Source organism: Camelus ferus, chromosome X (genome assembly GCF_009834535.1).
Source record: "Camelus ferus isolate YT-003-E chromosome X, BCGSAC_Cfer_1.0, whole genome shotgun sequence".
NCBI lineage: Eukaryota > Metazoa > Chordata > Mammalia > Artiodactyla > Camelidae > Camelus > Camelus ferus.
This window is the reverse complement of record NC_045732.1, coordinates 41,028,154-41,053,568: the sequence shown is the minus strand read 5'-3', so window position 1 is coordinate 41,053,568 and position 25,415 is coordinate 41,028,154. Positions and strand designations below refer to the sequence as shown.

The 25,415-nt window shown below is 36.7% G+C and overlaps 1 protein-coding gene and 3 non-coding genes across 4 annotated transcripts in view; 1 reads left to right on the top strand and 3 right to left on the bottom strand.

The window, feature by feature from the left end:
* Window positions 1-24,149, bottom strand: part of WNK3 (WNK lysine deficient protein kinase 3) — a 98,951-nt gene extending 74,802 nt beyond the window's left edge. The window contains exons 1-2 of the mRNA XM_032474663.1: window positions 23,455-24,149; window positions 3,242-3,896 (exon numbers count right to left, since the gene is read on the bottom strand). Coding sequence (XP_032330554.1) covers window positions 3,242-3,778 — 537 coding nt within the window. The 5' untranslated portion in view covers window positions 3,779-3,896; window positions 23,455-24,149. The remainder of the gene's footprint in view (window positions 1-3,241; window positions 3,897-23,454) is intronic.
* On the top strand, window positions 7,523-7,657 carry LOC116662292. The gene has a single exon (XR_004318333.1). It is a non-coding gene; the product is annotated as a small nucleolar RNA SNORA16B/SNORA16A family (small nucleolar RNA).
* LOC116662307 lies at window positions 11,225-11,294 on the bottom strand. The gene has a single exon (XR_004318347.1). It is a non-coding gene; the product is annotated as a small nucleolar RNA U2-30 (small nucleolar RNA).
* On the bottom strand, window positions 11,459-11,535 carry LOC116662308. Its single transcript, XR_004318348.1, has one exon. It is a non-coding gene; the product is annotated as a small nucleolar RNA U2-19 (small nucleolar RNA).
* Window positions 24,150-25,415: the final 1,266 nt, after the last annotated feature.

Genomic DNA, 25,415 nt, shown 5'->3' with positions numbered 1-25,415 from the left:
AAATGTATAAAAACCTTATGCTGAGTTACGAATTTCAAATCAAACATGCAAAAATAAAATTTTTAAAAAAGAAAAGAACTTCTCTAATTTCAAGGAAGATTAAGAGGTGGCGTGAATACAATAAAATATAGCTTACATATTTTAATGATGTTAATAAATAGAAAACATGTATCAAGTTGATAACAAGACAAAAGTGTAGACATGCCAATCTTATACATGATACACACACATAAATATAAACAAGATTAGGAAAGGATCTAGAATAATTTAAACTGCTCACTGGGATGTTTTTCTACAAAATTGTTTAACTATATAATAAAGAAAACTTAATGGAAAAAAATGAGAAATTGTATATTACAAACTGCATAGTACTCACAGGAAAGTAATTAAAAGATGATGCCCTTATCCTTCTGGGATTCTAAAGTTCGTTTTTCCCAATTCCAAATATGCAGAAAATGAAATGATATCCAAAAATTTTATCAACTAAGTCCACTAATTCTAACATTCCTTTCAGAACAGAAAATTGCAATGGTTGTTCTTTGTGTAAATTAAAATGTGCTTTATATATTTACAACATTTGCTCCAAATGAGAGGCCCCCAATTCTGGCTATATATACAATTATTTGGAGAACTTTTAAAAGTAAGTTCCTAGGCCCCATCTCTTGGAGAGTCCAATTTGGAAAGTCTGGAGTGGATGCCAGGAATCAGTATATATGATATAATATAAAGCTCATGTTGGTGTATTAAGGGAATTCCTCCTCTGATTCAGCTAGCTCTTGGAACTAGCCCCTTATTTCAGTGCTTTTCAAACTCTACTGTGCACATAAATCACCTGCAGATGTTACTAAGAGATAGATTCTGATTCAATAGGTCTGGGATGAGGTCTAGGAACCTGCAGTTCCAACAAGTCCCCAGGTGATGTCCATGCTGCTGGTCCCACTAAAAGATGAGTGTTAGTGCAGTCAAAAGATACAAACTTCCATTTATAAGATAAATAAGTACTAGAGATGTAATGTACAACACAATAAAGATAATTAAGACTGCTGTATTTCAAAATATAGAATATTATACTATTCTATGAAGATTATACTGTATAGCACAGGGAAATATATACAAGATCTTGTGGTAGCTCACAGCAAAAAAATGTGACAATGAATATATGTATGTTCATGTATAACTGAAAAATTATGCTCTACACTGGAATTTGACACAACATTGTAAAACGACTATAACTCAATTAAAAAAATGCTGTATGATATGAAAATTGTTAAGAAAGTAAATCCTAAGAGCTCTCATCATGAGGAAAAAAATTTTTTCTATGTCTAATTTTGTATCTATTTGGGATGATGGATGTTCACTAAACTTACTGTGATAATCATTTCATGATGTTAAGCCAAATCATTACGCTGTACACCTTAAACTCACACAGTGTTGTATGTCAATTATATCTCAATAAAACTAGAAGAAAAAAACAAACAACAAAAACGGCCAAATAGTAAATAGCTTACATTTTGTGCCCTACCCCCAAAAAAAAATGTTAACTGAAATCACAATGTAGAGATTAAATTAAAATTTACATAATTATATATATATACACACACACACACATTTATACACACACACAAGGATATTGATCACAACCATGGTTATAATAGTGAAATATTGGAGAAAAATCTAGATGTCCAACAACAGAGGACTGATTACATAACTTAAAAGAGCATCTATTAAAAATAATGATATAAATGTACAATTACTGGTGATGAAAAGATGTTCATGATAGGTTTAAAAAAAGGTTTTGTTAAAACCTTATAATATGACTCCATGGGGTGGGGGACATACAGTCACTTATACACTTATGCAAAAGAGAGTCCATAAAGAAATATATTTAAATGTTAAAAGCATTCTCAAAGTAGTATAATTTTCTGTGATTTTAATATTTGTTTGCTCGCAGTATCTAATATTTCTACTGTGACACAGACCTTATAAAATTCTTAAAAGGTAAAAGGGGTAAGAAAATCAAGCAAACCCCCCCAACACACGCACACCTTTCAAGAACTACCAGCATGGCTTGACAGCTAGGTAACTTGCATTCCAAAAAGTCATCAAGGGACTTCCTACATTCAAAGCACTTTCAAAGCTGGTTAAAATTGCAGTCTTGCATCCTACCCTAGACTTACTGAATCTGAATCTCTGACATAGGCTCCAGAGTCTGCATACAAAGCAAACACTGGCTCTTACACAGAGTAAAGTTTGGAAACAAAAAGCTTCCTAGAAATGCAGGGACCTGGACTAAATTTCAACCTATCTAAGTGGCAATCTATAGCAAATTTAGAATGGGTAAAATCATAGTACATACATATACACCCACACAGAGAGACCACTGGAATTTGAACAACAAAAATCTGTACTTAGCAATTGGCTTTATTTAATCTTAAGCATCTCTTGTGAACACTGACCATTTCCCATGAGCTGACTGAGATCACAAAGTTTTTCCTTATGTTCAACCTACAACTGTCTGAAACTATTCTTATTATAACCCCTTCTATGATGTTCTGTCCCCATTTAGCCCTTCATTAGTTAAAAGTACCACATAAATATTTATTATGGAACCAAATATCTAGGTAATTCAACTATTCTGTTGCTTTTACTTCTCCTTTCTAAATAACATTCCAGTTGACTAACCTCAGTGATTATTTCTTCCAGAGATCCTCTCTGAGGTAAACTCAAAGGCATGGAGGAGTTTGTATTAATAGAAGCCCTCAAAGAAACAAGAAAAACATTTCCTGTGCTGAAAAACACCACATGAACCCCAAAAGTTTGTTGAAAGGAAAAGAGAAATGGAAAATTTCACACTGACTATATCCCTAACACATCACACTCGCAAGTATTTAGTGTAACAATCAATTCATAAGGCATACACTTACTAAAAGTTTTCAAAATGAGACATCAAAAGTGTTTTGGGAATTTCCTAAGGTTAATAAATTAGGAGCATTTCCCCCAAAGAAAGCAAGAATAGACTTTTTCCCCTTTAAAACAGAGGGGAAAACAACAGGGGAAAAAAAAAAACCAAAAGGTTGGTGTGAGCTCCTAAGAGTATCTAAGAAAGGAACATAATTTCAGGGACGTGGGGACAAGTCCTTCATTTTATTTTAATCCATGATACATTTTAATCCTGGGTCATTCAGAAGCCTAGGCCAGCTAAAACTGGAATTTATTAAAACCAAGAAGATTATATACTCACCTGCAGCTCACACCAAGCAACCTCAACCCATGTTTCAGTGTCCAGTCCTTTATATACTGTTTTAAATGCTCCTCTTCCCAGCTCAATGTCAAATTTCAGGAACCTGCCACTAGGAGAAGTAGCTACAGCCTTCATTTCTGCTTCTTCTTCCATTTCCTTTTCATTTTTCTCCTTGAAACAATCTTTTGATGATTCTGATGCTCCCTTTGAACATTGCTCGTATTTAACTTCTTGTCCACCTCGGAGCACATTTGCAGGAAGTTTTTCTACTCTTGAAATATTTGTCGCAGTCTTTATTCTCTCATCTTTGGAGGAAGATTCAGTGACTTTGTCATCTTCCATCATCTCAACACTCTTTCGGAAGAATCTCTTCCTTTCTATGGTTTCTCCGGAAGCAGAGAAGGTACTGCTTTTTTCCTTTAGTCTACCTTCCACTGTCAAAGTTTCTGTAATCTGAGCAACTTTGCTTTCCAATGAAACTCCATCAGGTTTCTCAGAATCTTCCGTGCTAGCTGGTTCCCCTGAATCAGTAGCCATTGTAAGTAAGGTTGGCACTAAAATTTTTCCTGTTCCACTTTTCAGTCCAGTTGCATCTCAGGTATCAGAATTATCAGAATGGACTTCCTTTTATGTGGTCTTATGTTTCCATAGCAACCTGAAGGGGAAAAAAGGATATATTAAAATCACCCCCCAAGGAAACCATTAAGGAGAAAAGTCACCTGATTGTTTAATCCCTTTTTTCTTAATAAGAAGTTTGTTCTTTTTTCTGTCCAATCTTGGCAACCAGCAGACTCCAGGGACTGTGTCTTATCTTGTTTACCACTGCAGTCCTCAATGCCCAGCAGACTACTTGGCATACATCTCAATAGGTCTTCATATTGCATGAACATTGGTTAGAAACCTAGTTCTCAGCCCCTTCTGTCAAACCATCATATTTAAAAGAAGTATCCAAACCCTCAGTTCACTTAGCTACAAGGTAACACACACAATAAGTAAGACAAGCACATAATTTCTCAGTAGATGGTTTTTGTTTAAAATTCTGGAATTAATCCAATAGTTTTTTTATTGTGGTAAAATTTAACCATTTTTAAGTGTACAATTCAGTGGCATTAAGGACATTCACAATGTTGTGCAATCATCACCACTATCCATTTCCAGATCTTTTTCATCATCCCAAACTGAAATTCTGTATCCATTAAACAATAATTTCCCATCTCCCAGCCCCTGGTAGCCTCTGTTCTACTTTCTGTCCTTGTGAATTTGCTTACTCTAGGTATTTCATATAAGTGGAATCATACACTATTTGTCCTTTTGTGTCTGGCTTATGTTACTTGGCATAATGTTTTCAAGGTTCATTGATGTTAGCATGTATCAGAATTTCATTCCTTTTTAAGGCTGAATAATAGTCCATTGTATGTATATGCCACATTTTGTTTATCCATTCATCTGGTCAATGGATGAGTTGTTTCCACCTTTTGACTATTTGAATAATGCTGCTATGAACATCCAACAGTAGTTCTGAATAAAGCAAATACTTGTTTATGAGCTTGCCTTCACATTTTAACAGATAGAAACTATTGTCAAGTATTAACACACTATACCAGAAACAAAAAATGGCAAGAAAGACTTAAAAATATGTATTCTCTTGAATCAGCAATTCCACTTACAGGAACTTGCCATAGAAATAGCCAACAATCTGTGCAAAGATTTAACTATAAAGTCACTCATATAGCACTTAGAATTTGGAAAAACTGTAACTAAACATAAACCTAATAAAGTTTAATTAAATATCTCAAAATGAGATAGGATACAGCATTTAAAAAACACTGTAGTTTTTAGTGAGATAAAAAGACATTTCCTACATATTATATGATTAAATGAAAAAAGAAATATATGACAAGCTTCCATTATACATACACACACATGATATTAACACTGAATAGTAGAATTATGGATTTTTTCTTTCTGCTTTTCTGTATTTTCTAATTTTTTCCACAAAGAACATGTGGAAATATGTGGAACATACAAGAAAAACATTTTTTTCAAATGAATGGTCAAACCAATAAGAGAGTTCTTCACTTCTCACTACAAAGATATACCATAAAGTTAAGTCTGTATATCTGTTGTTATGTGCCTTATAAAACACTATTTGTCATGTCAAATCAAAAATATACAGAAATAACAAATTTGGAAAACTGAAGAAAAATAATCCTGAACCAAAACAAACGAAATGGGGAGAAATACTCCACACTGTTCTACCCATTCAGTACAATTCCTATAAAAATCTCAGCTGGTTCCTTTGCAGAAATTAACAAGCTGATCCTAAAATTTACATAGAACTTCAAAGTCAAGCCAAAACAATCTTTAAAAGGAACAAAGTTGGAGGACTCACTCTTCCCAATTTTAAAACCTACTATAAAGCTACAGTATTAAGAAAGTGTGGTGCTGGCATAAGGATAGATGTTTAGATAAATGGAATAAAAACAAAGAGTCCAGAAATAAGCCCACATGTTTATGGTCAATTTTCAACAAAAGTACCAAGACAATACAATGGGGAAAGAACTATTTTTCAACAAATGGTGCAGGGATAACTGGATATCTACATGGACAAGAATGAAGTTGGACTCCTTAAGTAAGGTTTCCTGGAAAAGATGCATGAACTGAGTCTCAGAGAAAGAAAATTAGCTGATCCAAGCAGAGGGAAGATGACATGCAAAGTCTTAAAACAGCAGAATAAGCGTATCAACAGTTAACTAGTAATACTAGAAGCAGGCAGATCAGGATAGAGAGGCAGATACTCACCAAGGATTCCTATGCCATACAGTGTAAAACAAGGAAATCAGTTAGAGAGTTACTATAATAATCTAAAAAGGAGATGCTGAGGTTTGAATGAAAATAGTATCAAGAGATAAGATACATTAATGAAGTACTAAATGCAAGATTTACTGCCTGAATAAATATGGTTGTGAGGGAAAAGGAAGAGTCTATGATAACTCTCAGAGATTTGCCTATCACATGACACTACCAGGACAGAGCTAAGAATTAAACTAAGGATTCATAAAGTACTATATGAGGTTACATTGCTAAATCAACATACTTCAAAAGTCAGTAAGACTAGCCTTGCCTTCAACTGAGAAAAGGTAACTAACAATCCCTCACTTAGGTAGAGGTACTTTCTTCAACTTATTTTGACATAATTTTGGACTTGGAAAAAGACCTGGAAGAATATATACATAATCCAGTATACCCTTCACTCACATTCCCCAAATACTAACATTTTAGGTGGAATATTCTTAAGAATAACACTTTTCACTTCACTTAACTAATGGTAACGTCGGGTCACCTGGTTTCCCAAACTGTAGGATAAGCAGCAACAAAGAAGAGGAATGGGGAAATAAAAGTTCCTTCAGTCTTTTAAAAACCAACCCTAAGACAAAAAATGTTATTAGAGACAAAGAACATTTTATAAGCATGAAAAGATTAATCAGGACACTATAACAATTATACCTATCTAACAACAGAGCGCCAAAATTCATTAAATAAAAACTGACATAACTGAAGAGAGAAATAAACAATTCAATAATCACAGTAGAAGATTTTAATAGCCACTCTCAATAATGGAGAGAACAACTAGACAGAAAGCCAGCAAGAATTTGGAAAACTTAGCCAAAACTATCAGTCAACTTGGCCTGCCATCTACAGAACACTCCACCTAACAAGAGCAAAATATACATTATTTTCAAGCACAAAGAAAAATCTCCAGAACAGATCATGTACTATGCAATAAAATAAATCTCAATAAATTTAAAAGGAGTGAAACTAAAGTATATTCTCCTTCTACAAAAGAACTAAATTAGAAATAAACAATAAAATAAGGATATATAGATCAATGATATAGAATTGAGAGTCTAGAAGCAAACCTTAACATTTATGGTCAGTTGATTTTCAACCGAGAGGCCAAGACCATTCAGTGGGAAAGAACAGTTTTTCAACAAAAGGTAATGGGACAATTGGATATCTACATACAAAAGAATGAAGCTGGATTCCTACCTTACACCATACAAGAAATGAACTCAAAGTGGATCACAGACCTAAATGTAAGAGCTAAAAGTATAAAATCCTTAGAAGAAAACACTGGAGTAAATCTTAGTGACTTTGGATTGTGCAGTGATTTCCTAGGAACAGTAACAAAAATACAAGTGATAAAGGAGAAAACTGAGAAGCTGGACCTCATAAAAATTTTCTTGTGCTTCAAAAGATGCCATCAAGAAAGTGAAAAGCAGTGGCCCTTATTGAAGCTGCAGCTGCTTCCACATAGCTGCTGTGGTCAAAAAGGAGCCCAGAGTGACATTTTTCCTTGATGGTTGCCGTTCTGTTTGCTGTAACTGATCTGCAACATTTCAGGAAAAGACAGCTATTGTACCTGTCATTTCTCAGGTATAGCCAGAGACCCTTATTAAAACTGAAACGTTTCCAGAGGCCAGCAGAAATGTTCCACTGCTGTGCCAGATGGAGAGTCCAGGATGACTGAAGTTGGTATTTCTGGTGAGTGAAGACTCGTCATGACAGTGATGACAGAGACCAGAGTCTCAGGACCTGGTTCCCCCCTGGATTTTACCGGCAGTGCCTGATACTAAAAGATATCAGCTTGTTTCTGGAGCTGAATCTCTAGTATAAGTGAAACTGTCTTCATCTGTGATTGTGGATCTGCAGAGTTGGGGGAGAAACACTATGGGAAGAGACAACAGGCTCTTTTAAGTGGAAACCATGACTTTTTTTGGCTAATGTTTGTACCTGGCATGTAAGTAGCCAATAAACTCCTGCATGTAAAAAAAAAAAAAAAAAGTGAAAAGCAAAAAGCTAGAAGAAAATATGTGCAAATCATGTATCTGATAAGGGACTGGTACTTAGAATATATAAAGAATTCTTACAGCTCAATAATGAAAGGACAATAATCCAATGGGCTACAGATCTGAACAGATATTTCTCTAAAAAGATACACAAATGGCCAATAAACACATGAAAAGATGTTCCATATCATTACTCATTAGATAAATACAAATCAAAATCACAATAAAATACCACTTCATACCCATGAGGCTGCTTACAATAAAAAAGACAGACAGTAACAAGTGTTGGTGAGGATGTGGAGAAAATAGAGCCCTGGTACATTGCCGGTGAGAATGTAAAATGGTGCAGCTGCTTTGGAACACCGTGTGGCAGTTCCTCAACAAGTTAAACATAGAGTTACTATATGATACCATCTACCCAAGAGAAATGAAAGCTTATTTCCACATAAAAACGTGTACGAAACATGTTCATAGCAACACTATTCACAACAGCCAAAGGATGGAAACAATCCAAATGTCTATCAACTGATGGATAAACAAAATGTGTTATACCCATGCAACGGAATGTTATTCAGCAATAAAAAGAAATGAGGTACTGATATATGCCACATACAATAAGGATGAACCTTTAAAACATTATGCTAAGTGAAAGAAGCCAGAGGAAAGACCACATATGGTTCTATTTATATGAAATACTTAGAATATGCAAATCTATAGAGACAGAAAATAGATTAGCTGTTGCCTAGGGCTGGGGCATAGGAACGCGACTGACTGCAAACTGGCACAAGAAATCTTTTAGGGGTGATGAAAATGTTCTAAAATTAAATTGTAATTAAGGTTATACAACTCTATAAATTTACTAAAAATCACTGACATTTATATTGGTGAATTTTATGGTATGTAAATTATATCTCAATAAAATATAATATCCTTCTTTAAGAATCTTAAAACATTTAGAACTAAAATCAAAGACGTCGTAATATCAAATATGCCTTTTCCAAACTATACTCTGTACCTTCCACTCTTCTCATTCTGTCCACTCTCCTTATCTTCAACCTGGGCTCCTGGGTTGAGAACCACTGGTCTGAAGGGAAAAGACCTGACAACAATAAAATGTAATAGCTGGTAGCTTAGTGGTAAATAATGAATAAAAAAACCATATTTTAAAAAACCAGGCCAACAACTTCACTAAGTATAATATATCTGGGGCCTTTTCATCATGGATCCAATAACTTCTGGACCACAAAATACAGTTTCAGAACACAGGCTTTGTGAAGCGGGAGAAACCTGGACTCAATCTTCGTTCTGCCTCTCATTCCTCAGAGGAGATTTGGGGCAAATTACTTAACCTCATTCATTCTTGATTTCATTTGTGAAATCTCACAGGACTAATAAGAAAATAAAATGAAAATATACATATGAAGTGCTTAGCACAATGCCTGGCACAATATAATAATCAATAAATGGAAGCTTTTATTTTCTACCTCTTACTAACCCCTAGGGGCAGCACTATAGTAAAGCACTATTCAACAATACTCAAGAAAACATTAAATGATTTTCAGGAGAGTCTATTTAGTAAGGCTGAAAAGTATATAATACATTCTTTTAAAGCTTTCCAATAATAAACCACACTAGCATTGCTAAAGGGGTATGCTTCAGTGACCAGGATAGTATCTCTTCTATATTCAGCAATGCAGAAACATAGCTCAGTGAAATAGTCCACAAAAATCAGGCCTCAAACCTGAAATCTCTTACTGAGCTCAACAGCTATATATTATAATCTATGTGTGACCATTTTTTTCCTTCATAAAATGTTAACACACTGATCAAAACCCTAGGAATACGTAGAAAGACAATTGCAAAAGCACTTCTACAGAGACTGAAATTATAAGGAAAATCTCACAAATTTGTGCCCCATATCTACTCCTTCAACATGTTTGATATATAAGCTTGAAACATTTGAGTTAAAAGCTCAAAATAAATTTTCCCCTGTAGCCTATCACGGTTCTATCCATGGGAAATCCAGCATATTTTGTCAATCAATGGTTCACTAATTTCTTCAACTTTTGGAACCAACAGTTAAAAGAATGCATATTTAAATAGTCAAAATTACACAGTAAATTTTCCATCAACAATCCTCTCTCTCTCTCTTTCATACATGTGTACTCATGTCAATAAACATTTACCAAGTGCTAAGCTCTGTGTCAGGGTCTGGGGATAAAAGAACAAAAGTCAGTTTTTGTCCTCAAGGAGCCTACAGTTTATCCAAGCTTAAGATACACCCCTGTTGACTTCTGGTTCAAGAAGGTGAACTGAATACCTATATCTCTTGTACTTTCTAAGACCTTGGAAAAGTGATGGTAAGAGTACAAAAATATAAATGACAAGTCAAGGACAGGAATGGGAAATGGCATAGCAAATACAAGATTTCAACAATTTCTGACAGAGAGCAGACAGGAAAAAACTGGCTGATAACACAAATCAAAGGAATGCTACAACCTAAAATATGTAGTAGAAAGGGTTCCAACCCAGGAGGGAGCTGACTTACAGGGCAAAACCCAAGAGGGGTTCCACACTCAAAAGACTAAAGATCCTACAGAGGGCCAGAGTGAGAAAAAGGCTGAAAACAGGGATTAACTGCAGGTCTGAATTACGACACAGTTGATGAACTCTCCCCAACAAAGAAAGAAATCCTGCATACAGAATACCAAATTCAACAAACTAGGAAGAATAAGGACACCCTGGTACAAAGCCCTCTGCCCTCTATCCAAGTCTAAAAGCCAGCTGCCCACCCAAAATAAAGCCTACCAGTTGACAACCCTCCCTAGGTACACAGAACTCCCAGTTAACCCTTCTACTAGCTCATTTTAAAATACGAACAGAATCAGGAAACAGCTATTTAAAGATAACCTGTAACACAGAAGAGAAAGAACAAGAACAAGAAAAAAATGTCTTTGGAAGAGCTGAAATAATTCAAGCAATCATTTTTATTTTAATTTTGACAATGCAATCATAAGATTCAAAAACCAAAGAAAGAGGTATATAATGGACAGCTTCACTCTCAACCCCGTTTCCTATCCATTCAGTTCCCACCACTCTCCCAACAGGTTAATATTTATTAGATTTTTTTTTCTAAGCTTAGATCAAGTGTAGAAAACTTCATAGTTAAAAAGGTCAGTAGTAAAACGTTTTCATCATCACTCAGAATTGATTAGCCTTTCACACACACAGAACCCCCAGCCCACTCTCACTCACCCATCAACAATTCCTCAGTTATCCACTGCCACCTTTACACACACACACACACACACACACACCTATCCAAGACATAACCCTTTATTGTTTTAAATTATTGTATACTTTTGCTTCTCAGACATACAGAGATCATGCATCAGCTAGACTAGAAGGTCTGATGATCAGATTTGGCTATTTTCATCACTGATCCTCATTAGATTCTTGTGTAGTCCTCCAGAGTTTCTTTCAGCAAATAAGCAAAAACAAATACATGTTCTCTCTCTCCCTTTCTACACAAAAAGTAGCACAGTATATACCAAATTTTTTTTACAGTCACAATAATTTAAGATACTTTTTTCCCTGTCATTCTTCTTTTTTAATACCTATATAGTAATAGTATTTGATTATTTGCTATGACAGATAACTGCATATTTCCTTTGCATATATGTGTGTATCTTTGTGTATATATATGTGTGAGTGTATGTACATTCCCTGAAATGGGATTGCTAGATCAAAGGAAATTTGGATATTTAGCTTTTATTGAAGAAAACTAGTATATCCAGAAGAATACACAAAATTCACATGTATCTTTACATAATGCTGCCAAACTGCCTTCCTCGGGCATTGTACCAATTTAAACTCCCACCTGCAATGTGTGAGAGTGTCTTTTACCCCACAGCCTTAACAACAACAAAAAAAGGTGTTATCAAATGTTTTGATTTTTAACACTCAGATAGGTTTAAAAAAGAAATCACAGTGTGGTTTCAATTAGCATTTATCTCATGAGTGAGGTTAAGCATCTTTAACATAAACAATAATTAAAGTCAGGAATAAGCCAAGAATTCCTATTATCATTGCTACCACTTAAGGAAATAAAACAAGACACACAAATATTGGAAAGTAGGAGACAAAACTTAAAACCTGTAGATTATATGGCTGTCTATCTGGAAAATCCAAGCAAATCAACTAATAAACTATAATAGGAACGAATAAAAGAGCTCAGCAGAAAGGCTAAAGACAAAATCAACAAACACAAAGCAATAGCTTTGCTATACATCAGCAATAATCAATTAGAAAATGTAATTTAAAAAACAAGTATCCTAAAGTGAGAGTACCAGGAACAGGTGGCACCTGGAGGGTGGGTCACTGCGAATAAAATATACATATTAAAAAAAAAAACCTCAAGGCTCTCCCAATGGACCCTCAGGGATGTGATGAGACTCTGTGCCAGGAAGGCTGGCCTCCCCAAGAACCCCTGCCATGTTGTGACCCACACCCTACCAGGTCTTCAATTCTCCGTGTACCTCTTGACCCCATCCCTGCAGTGGATTAGCTTGGACCCCCACCTCTAAGCTCTCTGCCAACCAACCATTCGTCCCCAGTGTCAGGGCCCAGAGACCTTTCCAATGACCGAGAGACTACTTGGACCAGCACCCCACTCAAAATTTTTACTACCTTCCCTTTACTTGCCAAAGAAAGTATATATAGGTAAATGTAATTTATAAAATACATATTTAAATTGTCTCTCCCTCCTCAAAAAGAAAACTATCCTGTTCACAAGACTAACAAAGCTATAAAATACTCATCTAGGAATAAACTCAAAAAGAAATATACAACACTTACATAAAGAAGACTAAAATTTTACTTAAGTACATAAAACATACCTTTCTTTGGTAGAAAGACCCAGTATCAGCATCTTCACAAACCCCTCTCTGAGATTATTCCAAAGTCAATGCAAACGCAATAAAAATCCCAAAGAGATGTTTTTGTCCAAAATTGACAAACCGATTCTAAAAAGGTACAAGGAAAGGCAAGAAAATCTTGAAAAAGAAAAATGAGAATTTGTCTTACCAGATATTACATATAATATAGCTATAGTAAGTTAAACAATGTGGTTTCAGCACAGAAATAGACAACTGGACTAGTGGAGAATAGTCAATACAGAAACAACCACATGTATGTAACATGGGAATGCAGTCCATAGTAACGATAGCATTTCAATTTATAAGGAACACATAGCATAATAAATAGTGTCAGAATTGGCTCTCCATTTGGGGCAGGGAGGGGGCAATTAAAGTCCTACTTAAAACCAGCCATAAAAATAAATTCCAGGCAGATTAAAGAGCTAAACATAAAAAACAAAACTATATACCTATTAAAAGTAAATATGGTACAATATATTTCCAACCTGAAGAAAGAAAGGTTTTCTTAAAAAGATGAACTACAACAACAAATACATTAACAACAACAACAAAAAAATACATTTGGCTGTTTGACCATGAACAAGGTTAAAAGAAAACAGACTGGGAGCAAACATTTACAACATGTACAGCAAAGCATTAATATCCAGAATATATAAAGAACCCATAAAAATCAGTAAGAAGAAACACAAATAGCCAATACATCTATGGTAGCGGATGCCTCAAACTTCTTAGTAAGCAAGGAGATGCAAATTCAAACAATTCAATATCATTTTTGCTTATCATATGAGCAAAAATTATATATCTATTAATATCACAGCTGAGAAATTCAGCATTCCATGCACTGTCGACAGATAAACTGGAATAGCCTTTTCATATGGCAAATTTCAAATATATAGCACATACTTGACACCTAAAAATTCCACTTTTTAGTACCTACCTGAGAAACACTCCTGTATGTGTACAAATACGTATGTACGAGGATTTTTTACTGAAGCAATGTTTGCAACAGCAAAAAAAAAAAAAATAACTGAAATGAACTTATATACTCATCTATAAGAGAATGGTGAAATAAAAAGCGGTGCATCTGTCCTGCATAATATGCAGCTGTTTAAAAACTAAGACATGGATATACACTGATGTATAAAAATCTCCTACACACGTGTACTACTGAGAAAAACAAGTTGTGGTACAACATATATATTACACCTATATATCATCTATGTAAAAAAAACACACGCAAAACTTTTTATTTCTAAATGTACCCATATATGTGTAAATGCATATAAAAAAGACTGGAAGGATATACTCTAAATTGATCCTATTGGTTAAAGGAGAACATAGTATGAAATACTACATATCCATTCAAAATAACAAAGTGAACACATATATACTGACATTAAAAAAGTCATATTCTTTGGGAAAAAATAAGCCATAAAATATACATTACATTTTTATTTGTATATGCACATACATATGGATGTAAATACAGGAAAAAAGGACTGTGTAAGTTCACAGTCAACTCTTAACAATGGTTACCCACTGAGATGACAGCAAGGTGGGTAACTGGGGAATTTAAGGCTTTAATCTACCTCTATATTATTTTTTTTTAATTGAAGTATCATCAGATACAATGTTTCAATTTCTGGTGTACAGCACAATGTCCCAGTCATGCATATACATACATACATATATTCATTTTCATATTTTTTCATTAAAGGTTATTACACGATATTAAACATAGTTCCCTGTGCTATACAGCAGAAACATTTTTTTAAATCTATTTTTATTTATAGTGGCTAACACTTTAAATCTCAAACTGCCAAATTTATCCCTTCCCACCCCCCTTCCCCAGTAACCATAAGATTGTTTACTATGTCTGCGAGTCTGTTTCTGTTTTGTAGATGAGTTCATAGTGTCCTTTTTGTCTTTTTTTTAGCTTTAGATTCCACATATGAGTGATATCATACAGTATTTTTCTATGTGCCTATATTATTTTAACTCTTTAAAGCAGAACTGCCCATCAACAACCTGTACCAAAAACCAATTAAGGATATTATAATTTCTTAAAATAACTGAAGGAAGGACAAAAATAATAAGGTATGTACAACATATAGCCAAATGAATATTATCAGTTATTGAGCCCTTTATGCCAAACACTATAAGCCTTTTCATGCATTTCCTCATGTAATCATCATCACAAGAATCTTGAGGTAAGTAATATTTTTATTCTCATTTTACAAATGAGGAAACTAGGCTCAAAAAGTTAAGTTAAATTTGTCTAATATTACACAGCTAGTAAAAACCAGGACCAGAATTAAACCCACGCATGACTCTCAAGTCCACTGTTAACCAGTGGTAATATGGGGCCACATATGACTTGGAGCCACATGTACACATTATACACAATCCTGAATTGCATAGATACATACACTACACAACCACATCACAGTCCTTGGGGGTTTATAACACTAAAACTATCGTCTTCCTCACTTTCATCTTCCAGTTTTGCTTTAGTAAAGTCATCTTCTCAATTAAAGATGCCCATTTTATGTGAAAAAAGTATGGATTCATATTAGAAAAGGAGATGAAATCCTCTCCATGTTCTTCCATCATCAAAATTAAACAATTTCTATCTATCAATCACCTACCCTTGAATCCTTAATTAACACCTTACTCTGCCTAACCCTTTATAACAGTTGCAGCCAAACTACATATAGCCCTCAGGCCAAACCTACTTCACCTCCCTGCCTGTTTTTGTGCAACAGGTAAGCTGAGAACGATTTTTACACTTTTAAATGGTTTTTAAAAAATCAAAAGAAGAATAGTATTTCATAACACATGAAAATTATTCCGAATTCATACTTCTTACTTCAGTGTTCATAAATAGTGTTATTGGAACATAGCCACACTCATTCATTTACATATTGCCTATAACTGCTACAACAGCAGAGCTGAGTCGTGGCAACAGATACTCCATGACCCACAAAGCCTAAAATATTTACTACCTGGTCCTTTGTGGAAAAAATTTCTCAAACCTTGCTTTATAGTTTTTGAAAGAACTTCATCTATTTAACTCAAGTACTCCTAACAGCAACCCTAAGAGCTACTTGGCACTTGCCCGAGTTCTGAAAATTAAGAAGGCTCAGAGAAGTTTAGTGTCTTACCCAAGTCACAGAGCCAGCGAGTGAAGGGGAGAATTCTGGAAGCCTGGTTTTCCAGCTCCAAATCTAACATACTTTCTACCACACTACCACTTTTTAAGAACCCATCCCCTTCTGAGTAATCAATGAGTTTAGACATTTGGTGCGAAAATTTACCAGATGGGGAGAGACAGAAAAGCTTTAAATTGGTGGGAAAACATGTCCCAATTAAGAAACTTTGACTCCAAAAATAGATTAATAAAATACATTGTATTTAATATATAGTTATACAATTTACAAAGTATATTTTCTCCTTTAATTAGCAAAGAAACCCTGCTAAATAGGTAGGCTTTTGTTTTAATAACAAATAAGGAAATAAATGCTTATACACTTGCACAGAATTATACTGAAGCAAGACCAGAACCCAGAAGGACTCCTATTCCAGTGACATTTCCACTTGGGAACATTGTTTCTTCTCATAAGGAAAGTACCTGCTGCTTTTTTTTTTTTCCCTTAGAAACAAAATACAGTAACTCACATATTCTACATAGTAAGAAACTAAAGTGTTATTTTAGAAAGGATAAATCAACAATTTAACAAAATAACAACAGAAGGGATACTCTTAACATTCGGATCTCAGTTCCAAGTCAGCTCCACAAAGAAGCCTTCCAAATTAACCACGTGAGCCCCCCAACATCTTAGCATCCTTTAAAAAATTTTCTTCTTAGCATTTTAAGTATTTGTTGACCATCTATTGTCCGCCACTGAAATGTAAGCTCAAAGACAGCAGGGTCATTGTCTGCTTTGCTTCCTTTTCATTTACCCCCAACACATCAACCTTGGCAAATTGGAGGAACACAATAAATATTTGTTGAATTAATAGTATAACTTACAAATACACTGGGTAAGTCATACTCTATAATTCACTTGGGCCTACAGATTCAGAGTAAGTTATCAGTGTATTTGAAAGGTTCCTTAGCAAATGAACCACATATCTTCAAGGGTTTTTTTCTCTTGCCAGAAACCTTCAAAGACTAACTCAATGGAAATGCCACAGTTGCCCAGGAGGAGAAAAACTATTCTCGGGGCAGCAGTGGACATAATCAGAGCTGAACTAGCACCTTATAGGTCTTAGGGCTGATCAAGCAGATTTTCTATTTTGGTATTAAAACACATTCCCTAGCTTTTTTTTTTAATCCAAATTAATGTCCCTATTTTAATTATACTTAACTAGAGGCTGAGATTTATGAACCAATTGTGCTGTGCTAAATTTTAATTCTCATTTTTACAGGTAACCAAACTGACATAATGTTACATTATTTCTAAATAAACAGAGTAATATATCAGTGATTATAGCCCAAGCTACAAGTAAAAAGTCTCCACAAAGTACTGATTGATACATGTTTTGGTCAAGAAGTTGGCTCACAATCATAAGCTATATAACACATAGATATGAATTGCTTTCAGCATAAATTGAATGCCAATTTCTGGTTATAGACTAAATCTGCCTTTCCCCCCTAGTTTTAAGCAAAGATTTCACCCTACACAAACAATTTAAAAATAAAAATAATAGTCTTTACCAAAAAATCACTTATGTAACTTTAGCATAAGGATCATCTAGCTTGCCATATTGAAGTTTCCTGATCATAACAGTCTCACTGACTCATAGTTTTAGAATATCCCCACACTTCAAATATAAGGCATAACCTTCAAAAATGTATTTAGAAACATTTCTCCCCCACAATTGCCCAGAGTCATTAGATATTGCCACAAATAGCTTTATTTAATAATATACATGGATAGTATTATTTATTATGCATTTTATACTTTAAAAAACTTCAAGTTAATCCACATGCAAAAGAATGAACCTGGACCTTTACCTCGTACCTATACAAAAATTAACTCAAAATGGATCAAAGACCTAAATATTAAAGCTAAAACTATAAAACTCTTCAAAGAAAATATAAATCTTCATGATCTTGGATTTGGCAATGGTTTCTTAAATATAACACCAAAAGCACAAGCAACAAAAGAAAAAAAATTGGACTTCATCAAATTCCTAAACTTTTGTGCATCAAAAAACACTATCAAGAAAGTAAAAAGAGATATACAGATGGCCAACAGGCACATTAAAAGATTGCTCAACATCACTAATCATCAGGAAAATGCAAATCAAAACCACAATGAGATATAACTGCACACCTGTCAGAATGGTTACTATCAAAACGACAACAAATAACAAGTGTTGGTGAGCATGTGGAGAAAACGAAACCCTTGTGCATTTTTGGTGGGAATGAAAATTAGTACAGCCACTATGGAAAACAGTATGGAGATTCCTCAAAAAATTAAAAATAGAGCTACCATATGATCCAGTATTTTGGGTATTTATCCAAAGAAAACAAAAACACTAATTCAAAAAGATGTGTGCATCACTATGGTCACTGCAGCATTATATACAATAGCCAAGATATGGAAGCAACCTAAGTGCCCATCAATAGATGAATGGGTAAAGAAGATGCGGTATATACATACACAATGGAATATTACTCAGCTGTAAGAATAATGAAATCTTGCCATTTTGACAACATGGATGGACCTAGAGGGTAATATGCTAAGTGAAATAAGTCAGACAGAGAAGGACAAACACTATATGATTTCACTTATATGTGGAATCTAAAAAATAAAACAAATGAACAAACATAACTAAACAGAAACAGAGTAATAGATACAAAAAACCAGAGGGGAAGGGATTGCAGGGAGTAGAGAAATAGATGAGGAAGATTAAGAGGTACAAACTTCCAGCTGCAAAATAAATGACTCAGAGGTATGAAATGTACAGTGTATGGAATATAGTCGATAATTATATATCTTTGTATGGTGACAGATGACAACTAGACCTATTGTGGTGATTACTCTGAAATGCATAGAAATATTGAATCATTATGCTGTGTACCAGGAACAAACATTGCAGTAGGTCAATTTTACTTCAAAAAACAAACAAACAAACTCATAGAAAAAGAGATCAGATTTGTGGCAGGGGAGGGGGAATTAGATGAAGGTAGTCAAAGGTACAAACTTCCAGTTATAAAATAAATAAGTATTATGGATGTAATGTACAACAGGCTAAAAATAACACTGCTGTATGTTATTATGAAATTTGTTGAGAGTAAATCCTAAGAGTTCTCATCACAAGGAAAAAATTTTTCTCTATTTCCTTACTGTAGTATCTATATAAGATAATGGATGTTCACTAAACCTACTGTAGTAATCATTTTATGATGTATGTAAGTCAAATCATTATGTTGTACACCTTAAACTTACAGAGTGCTGTATGTCAATTTTATCTCAATAAAAATGGGAAATAGGCAAAGAAACAAAGTTAAGAGGCAATTCACAGAATGGAAAAAAACTGCAAATCATATATCTAATCAGAGTCTAGTATCTAGAATATAGTATTTTTAAACTCTTATAATTCAACAATAGATAAACAACCAAATTTAAAAATGGGTGAAGAACTTAAATAGACATTTCTCCAAAGAAGAAATTCAAATAGCTAAGAGCACATGAAAAAATGTGCCACATCATTAGTCAGTAGCAAAATGTGAATCAAAACTACAATGAGATATCACTTCACACCTGCTAGATGGCCATAAAACACACACACACAAACAAAAATGCCAAAAGTAACAAATGTTGAGGAAGAGGTGAAGAAATTGGAACTCTTATGCATCCCTGGTGGGAATGTAAAATGGTGCAGCCACTATGGAAAATAGTTTGGTGGTTCCTCAACAAGTTAAGCATAGAATTATCATATGATCCAGTAATTCCACTCCTAAGTACATACCCAAAAGAATTGAAAACAAGTATTCAAACAAACTTGTACGTAAGTATTCATACCATCATTGTTCACAAAAGCCAAAGGGTGGAAAGATTCCAAGTGTTCATTTTGAATAGATAAATAAAATGCATTATATGGAATATTATTCAGCCATGAAAAGGAATGAAGCAATGATACACGTCACAATGTGAGTGAACCTCAAAAACATGCAAAATGAAAGAAGCCAGACATGAAAGGCCATGTACTGTATGATTCCATTTATATGAAATATCCAGAATAAACAAATCCATAGAGACAACAAATTCATGGTTGCCAGGAGCTGGGGAAAAAGGGGAATAGCAAGTGACTGCTTAATGGGTACAGGATTTCCTTTTGAGATGATGAAAATGTTTTGGAACTAGACATGGAACATCATGAAGGTACTTAATGTCACTGAACTGTACACTCTAAAATGGTAAATTATATGTTATGTGAATTTTATCACAATAAACAGTTACCAGGCTAAAACACAGAAAACAATTTCATTTCTTCATTCTTATTTTTAAAAACAGCTCATGAAAAAAATAATATATCACTGGAAGAAAGGGGCATTAAAGGCTCACTTTTGCAGTAAGTTAATCTCAACATTTTTCCAAACCAAGTATCTCATGACAAGTTCTACCAAAACAATTAAAATTGGCATCAAATTGCACTTCTGAAGCTTTCAGGATTTCTGTAAGAATGCCTTTAAAAATGTCTTTTACAGTCATCAAATACCTCCTTAACAATAACATAAATTTTATATCAAACAAAAATGGAAAAGACCCACCCCTCTGAAAGTATTCTGGCTTTTAACCAAGAGACATAATCAAGTATATTTGCAAATAGAGCTGGTCTACTTATACTAAGAGACTGAGAAAGGAAGAGTTTCTTCTTACACACAACCTCCACACAAAAACATACATGCAAAAACTTAGGCCCTCTGTAATTATTTTTTAAGTAAATTATCTGACTAGAAATGTGATAATAATACAAAAGTTCTCATCTTCTTTACTTCTGACTACTTTGGTTGTGTGCAACCATCGGCTTTATCATGTACTGGCTAAGTGGTGGACACCTTAATGAAAAGAAATTGCTCTAGGGAAGAAAGTTGAAGCCCGTGCTACAGAAATTAAACTCCTAAAACACTATAGAATAATTACATCAATGAATGTAGACTTATGATATGAGGATCAGCATTGGTCTAGAAGTCAGAATTCCAGGGTCTACCACTTACTTACTAGGGCAAGTCTTATTTTTCTGAGTTTCTTTTCTCTCTCATATATAAAAAGGAAAATAACTTTCCTGCCTGCCTCCCAACAGAAGTACAGTAATAAAAATATGTACAGAGTGTGACAGGACCACTAAAGAGGGGCACCTAACCTAGCATGGTGGAGGATGCTGGGAAAAGGAAAAAAAAGGGGGGAGAAGGAAAGGCTTTCAGGAATAGCTAATGACAGAGGTTAGTCTAAAGAGAATGAATTCAAATTCAAAGGGAGGGAAAGAGAGGATTCTGGGTTGAGGGGTGAGGGGATTAGAGCAAAGGCAGAGAGATGAACACAAGTCTGCTTATGTTATTCCCCCTCTTCTTAAACAGTCCAGGGCTCCCAAGTCTGCAGGGTCGTCCTTCACCCCAGCCTCAATCTGATCCCAGCTTTATCTGATTCCACTCCCCAAATATACCATGCTTACACTTTCCTGCCTCAATACTTGAATGTTCTTCCACTCCAGGAACATCTAGCTCAAAATCAGCTTTCTGCCAGAGTCGGTGCAACATTTCCAGGCTTTCATAGTGCTTTTATACTTCTACTCTACTGCTTAATACACTAAGTATTCATTTAATCTAAGAGAATATGAACATAGTATTAACTTTTATATTTAAACTCTGGGTAGCCAAAACAAGGATTACACTCTTTCCAACATCAAAGCAGAATAAAAGAAAAAGGGCATGGGAATGTTCTCAAATTTGCAACATTTCCAAGATAAATGAATATGTCAGTAAAGTTTGTAAAAAGTAACCATGAAAAGTTAAAAATCCATAAACTATTCATCTTGACCCAGAACAGAATGAGACCATCATAAGATATTCTTACCAGAAGATTTACGTATTTAGAGAACAACATGTCCAAGTAATCTCCTGTAGTTTAAACTCACACCAAAAAGTGTCAATTTTCAAACAAGGTAAGTTCAGATTAATGAAAAAAATCATGTATAATTATTTTAGCATTCCAAATCAGCATTTTAGATATCTTTTAATACAAGGTATCTTTCCTTTGGACTGTTGGCTTTTTTGTTTCAAACTCATCAATCCAAAGGATAGAGACTGTCTAGAAAACACCTGCTGCTCTGTGTCATATACAGAAACCTCTTCAAAAGTTCTCTTGTTATTACAACTTACTATAGATGAAAAACAGGTAATAATGCCTCCCAAAATTGAATGCAATCACCATTATACAGAAGATTTTCACAACTTAAAGGCAACTTATTCATATAATTGCTTCAGTCTACAGTAGCTCTTAAGAAGGAATAGCCATATAACTTGTATCTGTTTTGAGCGTTCCATTTCATTTTAACAAGGTCTATCAACTCCCAAGACAGGGAGATACACACGTGCAGGATTTCCACCTACACCCCACTACATAAATGTTTCACCACTCTTAACTAGTCAAACAAAACCTCTTCCAGTACAGTGAAGCCACCTCACCACTTTTATCCAAACCCCATCAAACCATCTCCTCCCCATCCCCAACCTGTCAGTCACAGAACACATCATTCCCAAATAACACCTCTCAATCTCCTTGAACCTAACCCGTTTACACAGCCAGCCAGCAAAATTCCTCACCAAATACAGTCCTATCAACCTTCACACATCAACTCAATCTCTAAATAAAATCCACTTTCCCTCACCCCAATTACCCAACTGAAACTCAACTTCCAAAACCCGAAGCGATCTTCCCTTTCAGTAGCCTCAGTCTCACTTAAAGGATCACTCAGTCCTTTGTCAGCAGTCACCCGGCCCCCTCCCGTATCCTCCTCACCTTCCCCGTCCCCTAGTCTCCCATCAACTCCCAAAGTTGCCACCCTCAACAAAAACAAAAAAAGAAAAAAGAAAAGACAAAAAACGTACCCTAAACCTGCCCTTCCCCACTTTCCCCCTCTGAATTTTCCTCTCCTCCTGTTGGCTCACACCGAAAGCTGTTCCGACAACCCCGAAGACTCTAGCCCGGCCTCGTCCCATACCTCTAGGTGACGGCAATCACCCCGCCTCGGTCAAGCTGCCCCCGACTAGGGCGCTTACTCCGAACAGACTCTTGGCCGCCGCTACCTCCCTCCATTCATCCCCGGCCCATTCATCTCTCAGCCCGATCCCAGACACGCCCCCCGGCCTCCTCCCTCACTCCCAGCGTCCCGGCCGGCCCGGGACCCTCACCAGATTAGAGGTTCTCGCAGACGGAGACTCTCTTCTCGCTTCTCCCTCGCCCTCTTTCAAGCCTCCGCTCGCCCCTCGACGAGCCACACCGTGGAACACACAGATACACACACACCGCCTCCTCCTCTAACGCCTCCTCGGATGCTTCTTACTCCCCTCCTCGATGTCTCGAGCTCCGCTCCGCGTCGTGTGCGCGTGCGCGCGCGAGCGTCTCCCCGCAAGCCCACCCGGCCAGCTACGGCCGGTAGGTAAAGAGCGGGCGGGGTTAGGGGAGCGGGGTACGAGCCCAAGCTCGCGCTCGCCTGGCAGCTGAGCAGGCGCACGCGTACTCCAGCCAGGGAATTCAGATACTGAGGAGGGGGGACGGAGGGGGCGGGGAAGGGAGGGGAGGAAAGGAGAGGGGGAGGGGCGGAGAAAGCCTACGGAGCAGCCCCAACTCTGAACGGCCCCTATCGCTGCGAGGTGCCGAGCGGCTAGCCAACTAGAGCTTGCGCACTCCTCCCCCGCCCTTCTCAGCGCAGCGGGAGAGAGGGATGCGCGTCGAGAGAAAGGTTTCTCTCCTTTCCAAAGAGAAAATCTCAGTGAGGAGCCACGCATGACACCTCCTGTGTGTTCAAAAGCTCTGTCTCCACGGCTGCTTTACCCTCTTCCCTTCCAAAAAAAAAAAAAAGTCCAAACACACACTCCTTTCTAGCTACCCACCGCCCACTCTCAGTACTCCACAAGCCTCTAAATGCCGTAGCTCTAACGAGATGTGGTACCCGCCAGCACCTTTACACCCGCCACTCCGAACTCCCTTTTTCCAACTCTCGGCTTTTCTCGCGAGACCCATACCTGCCGGCTTCGGGATTAGAAGTCGAAGCACAGAATTACAAATACCCGTCTCCCGATTACGTTGCGAGGGCAACGGCCCTGGCATCTTCCCCCCCACCCCCCAGGACCGCAGTGCGCGCGCGCGGGGGCTGGGCAACAACGAAAGCGGGGATGGGAAAGGGAAGCTATGAAACTGATTTTTGACGGCTTGTAACCGCTAGGCCTGGGCACGTGCCCTGCGCCTCGCGGGCGGGTGCGGTGTACCCTGGGAATTGTAGTTTTTGTTCCTACCTCCAGTCCCACTCCCACCTCAGCCTCACTTAGGCCTCCGGCCAGGAGGGGGATTACCGACGCCATTTTGCCGGGAACAATGGCCCTCGGCCCAGGCGGTGGCGGGTGGGGGAGGGAATTATGTTTTAAGGGTTCGGTTAACCTCCCCTGGCCCCTCGGTGCCATAGCAACCCTTTCAGAAACCTGGCCACGCCCCCTCGCTGCTCCGCCTGACTCCAAGACAGTGCGCATGCGGAAAAGCCACCTCCCCCTGAGGCTGGCTTTCACCATCTCCTACCGTCCACATCCCAGATTGTCTAGTTGGTTGTGACTGCTACCTTCTTCGACCTTTCTCTACATGTTAACCTCCGCGTAGCGGCATTATTGAAGAACTGCTTCCTGCACTGTATCAGGAGCAGTACAGAATTGTGTCTGTCATTCACCCGTAAGCAATCCTGTCTCCACAGAGACGGAAACTGAGGCTCAGGAGGACATGACTTGCTCAAGTTCGCACAACTCTATTTGGAAGAGTCAGAACTTGAACCCAGGAGTGCTCACTCGAGACCCCATGAATTTTTCAATCCCCCTGCTTGCACCTGATGTCACAGACCCCGAGCAAAAGCTCGTAAATGGCAGGATTTCTTTCCGAATGCCCCTCAAGCCTTAGCAGGATTCCTTGAGGGTAGGAGGCTGTGTGGAAAATGCAGGGCTAATATTTTCAACTGCCCAGCCTCAGGGCCCTATCACTGAGCTCTATTAATTTCTCTTCTCTCCACCATTTTCTTTTTTTCCCCTACTGTATGCCTCAGAACCTCAGCCTTTTCTAGCTCTTAAAAAAAAAAAAAAACTAAACTAAAACAAAACGATAAAATTTAACT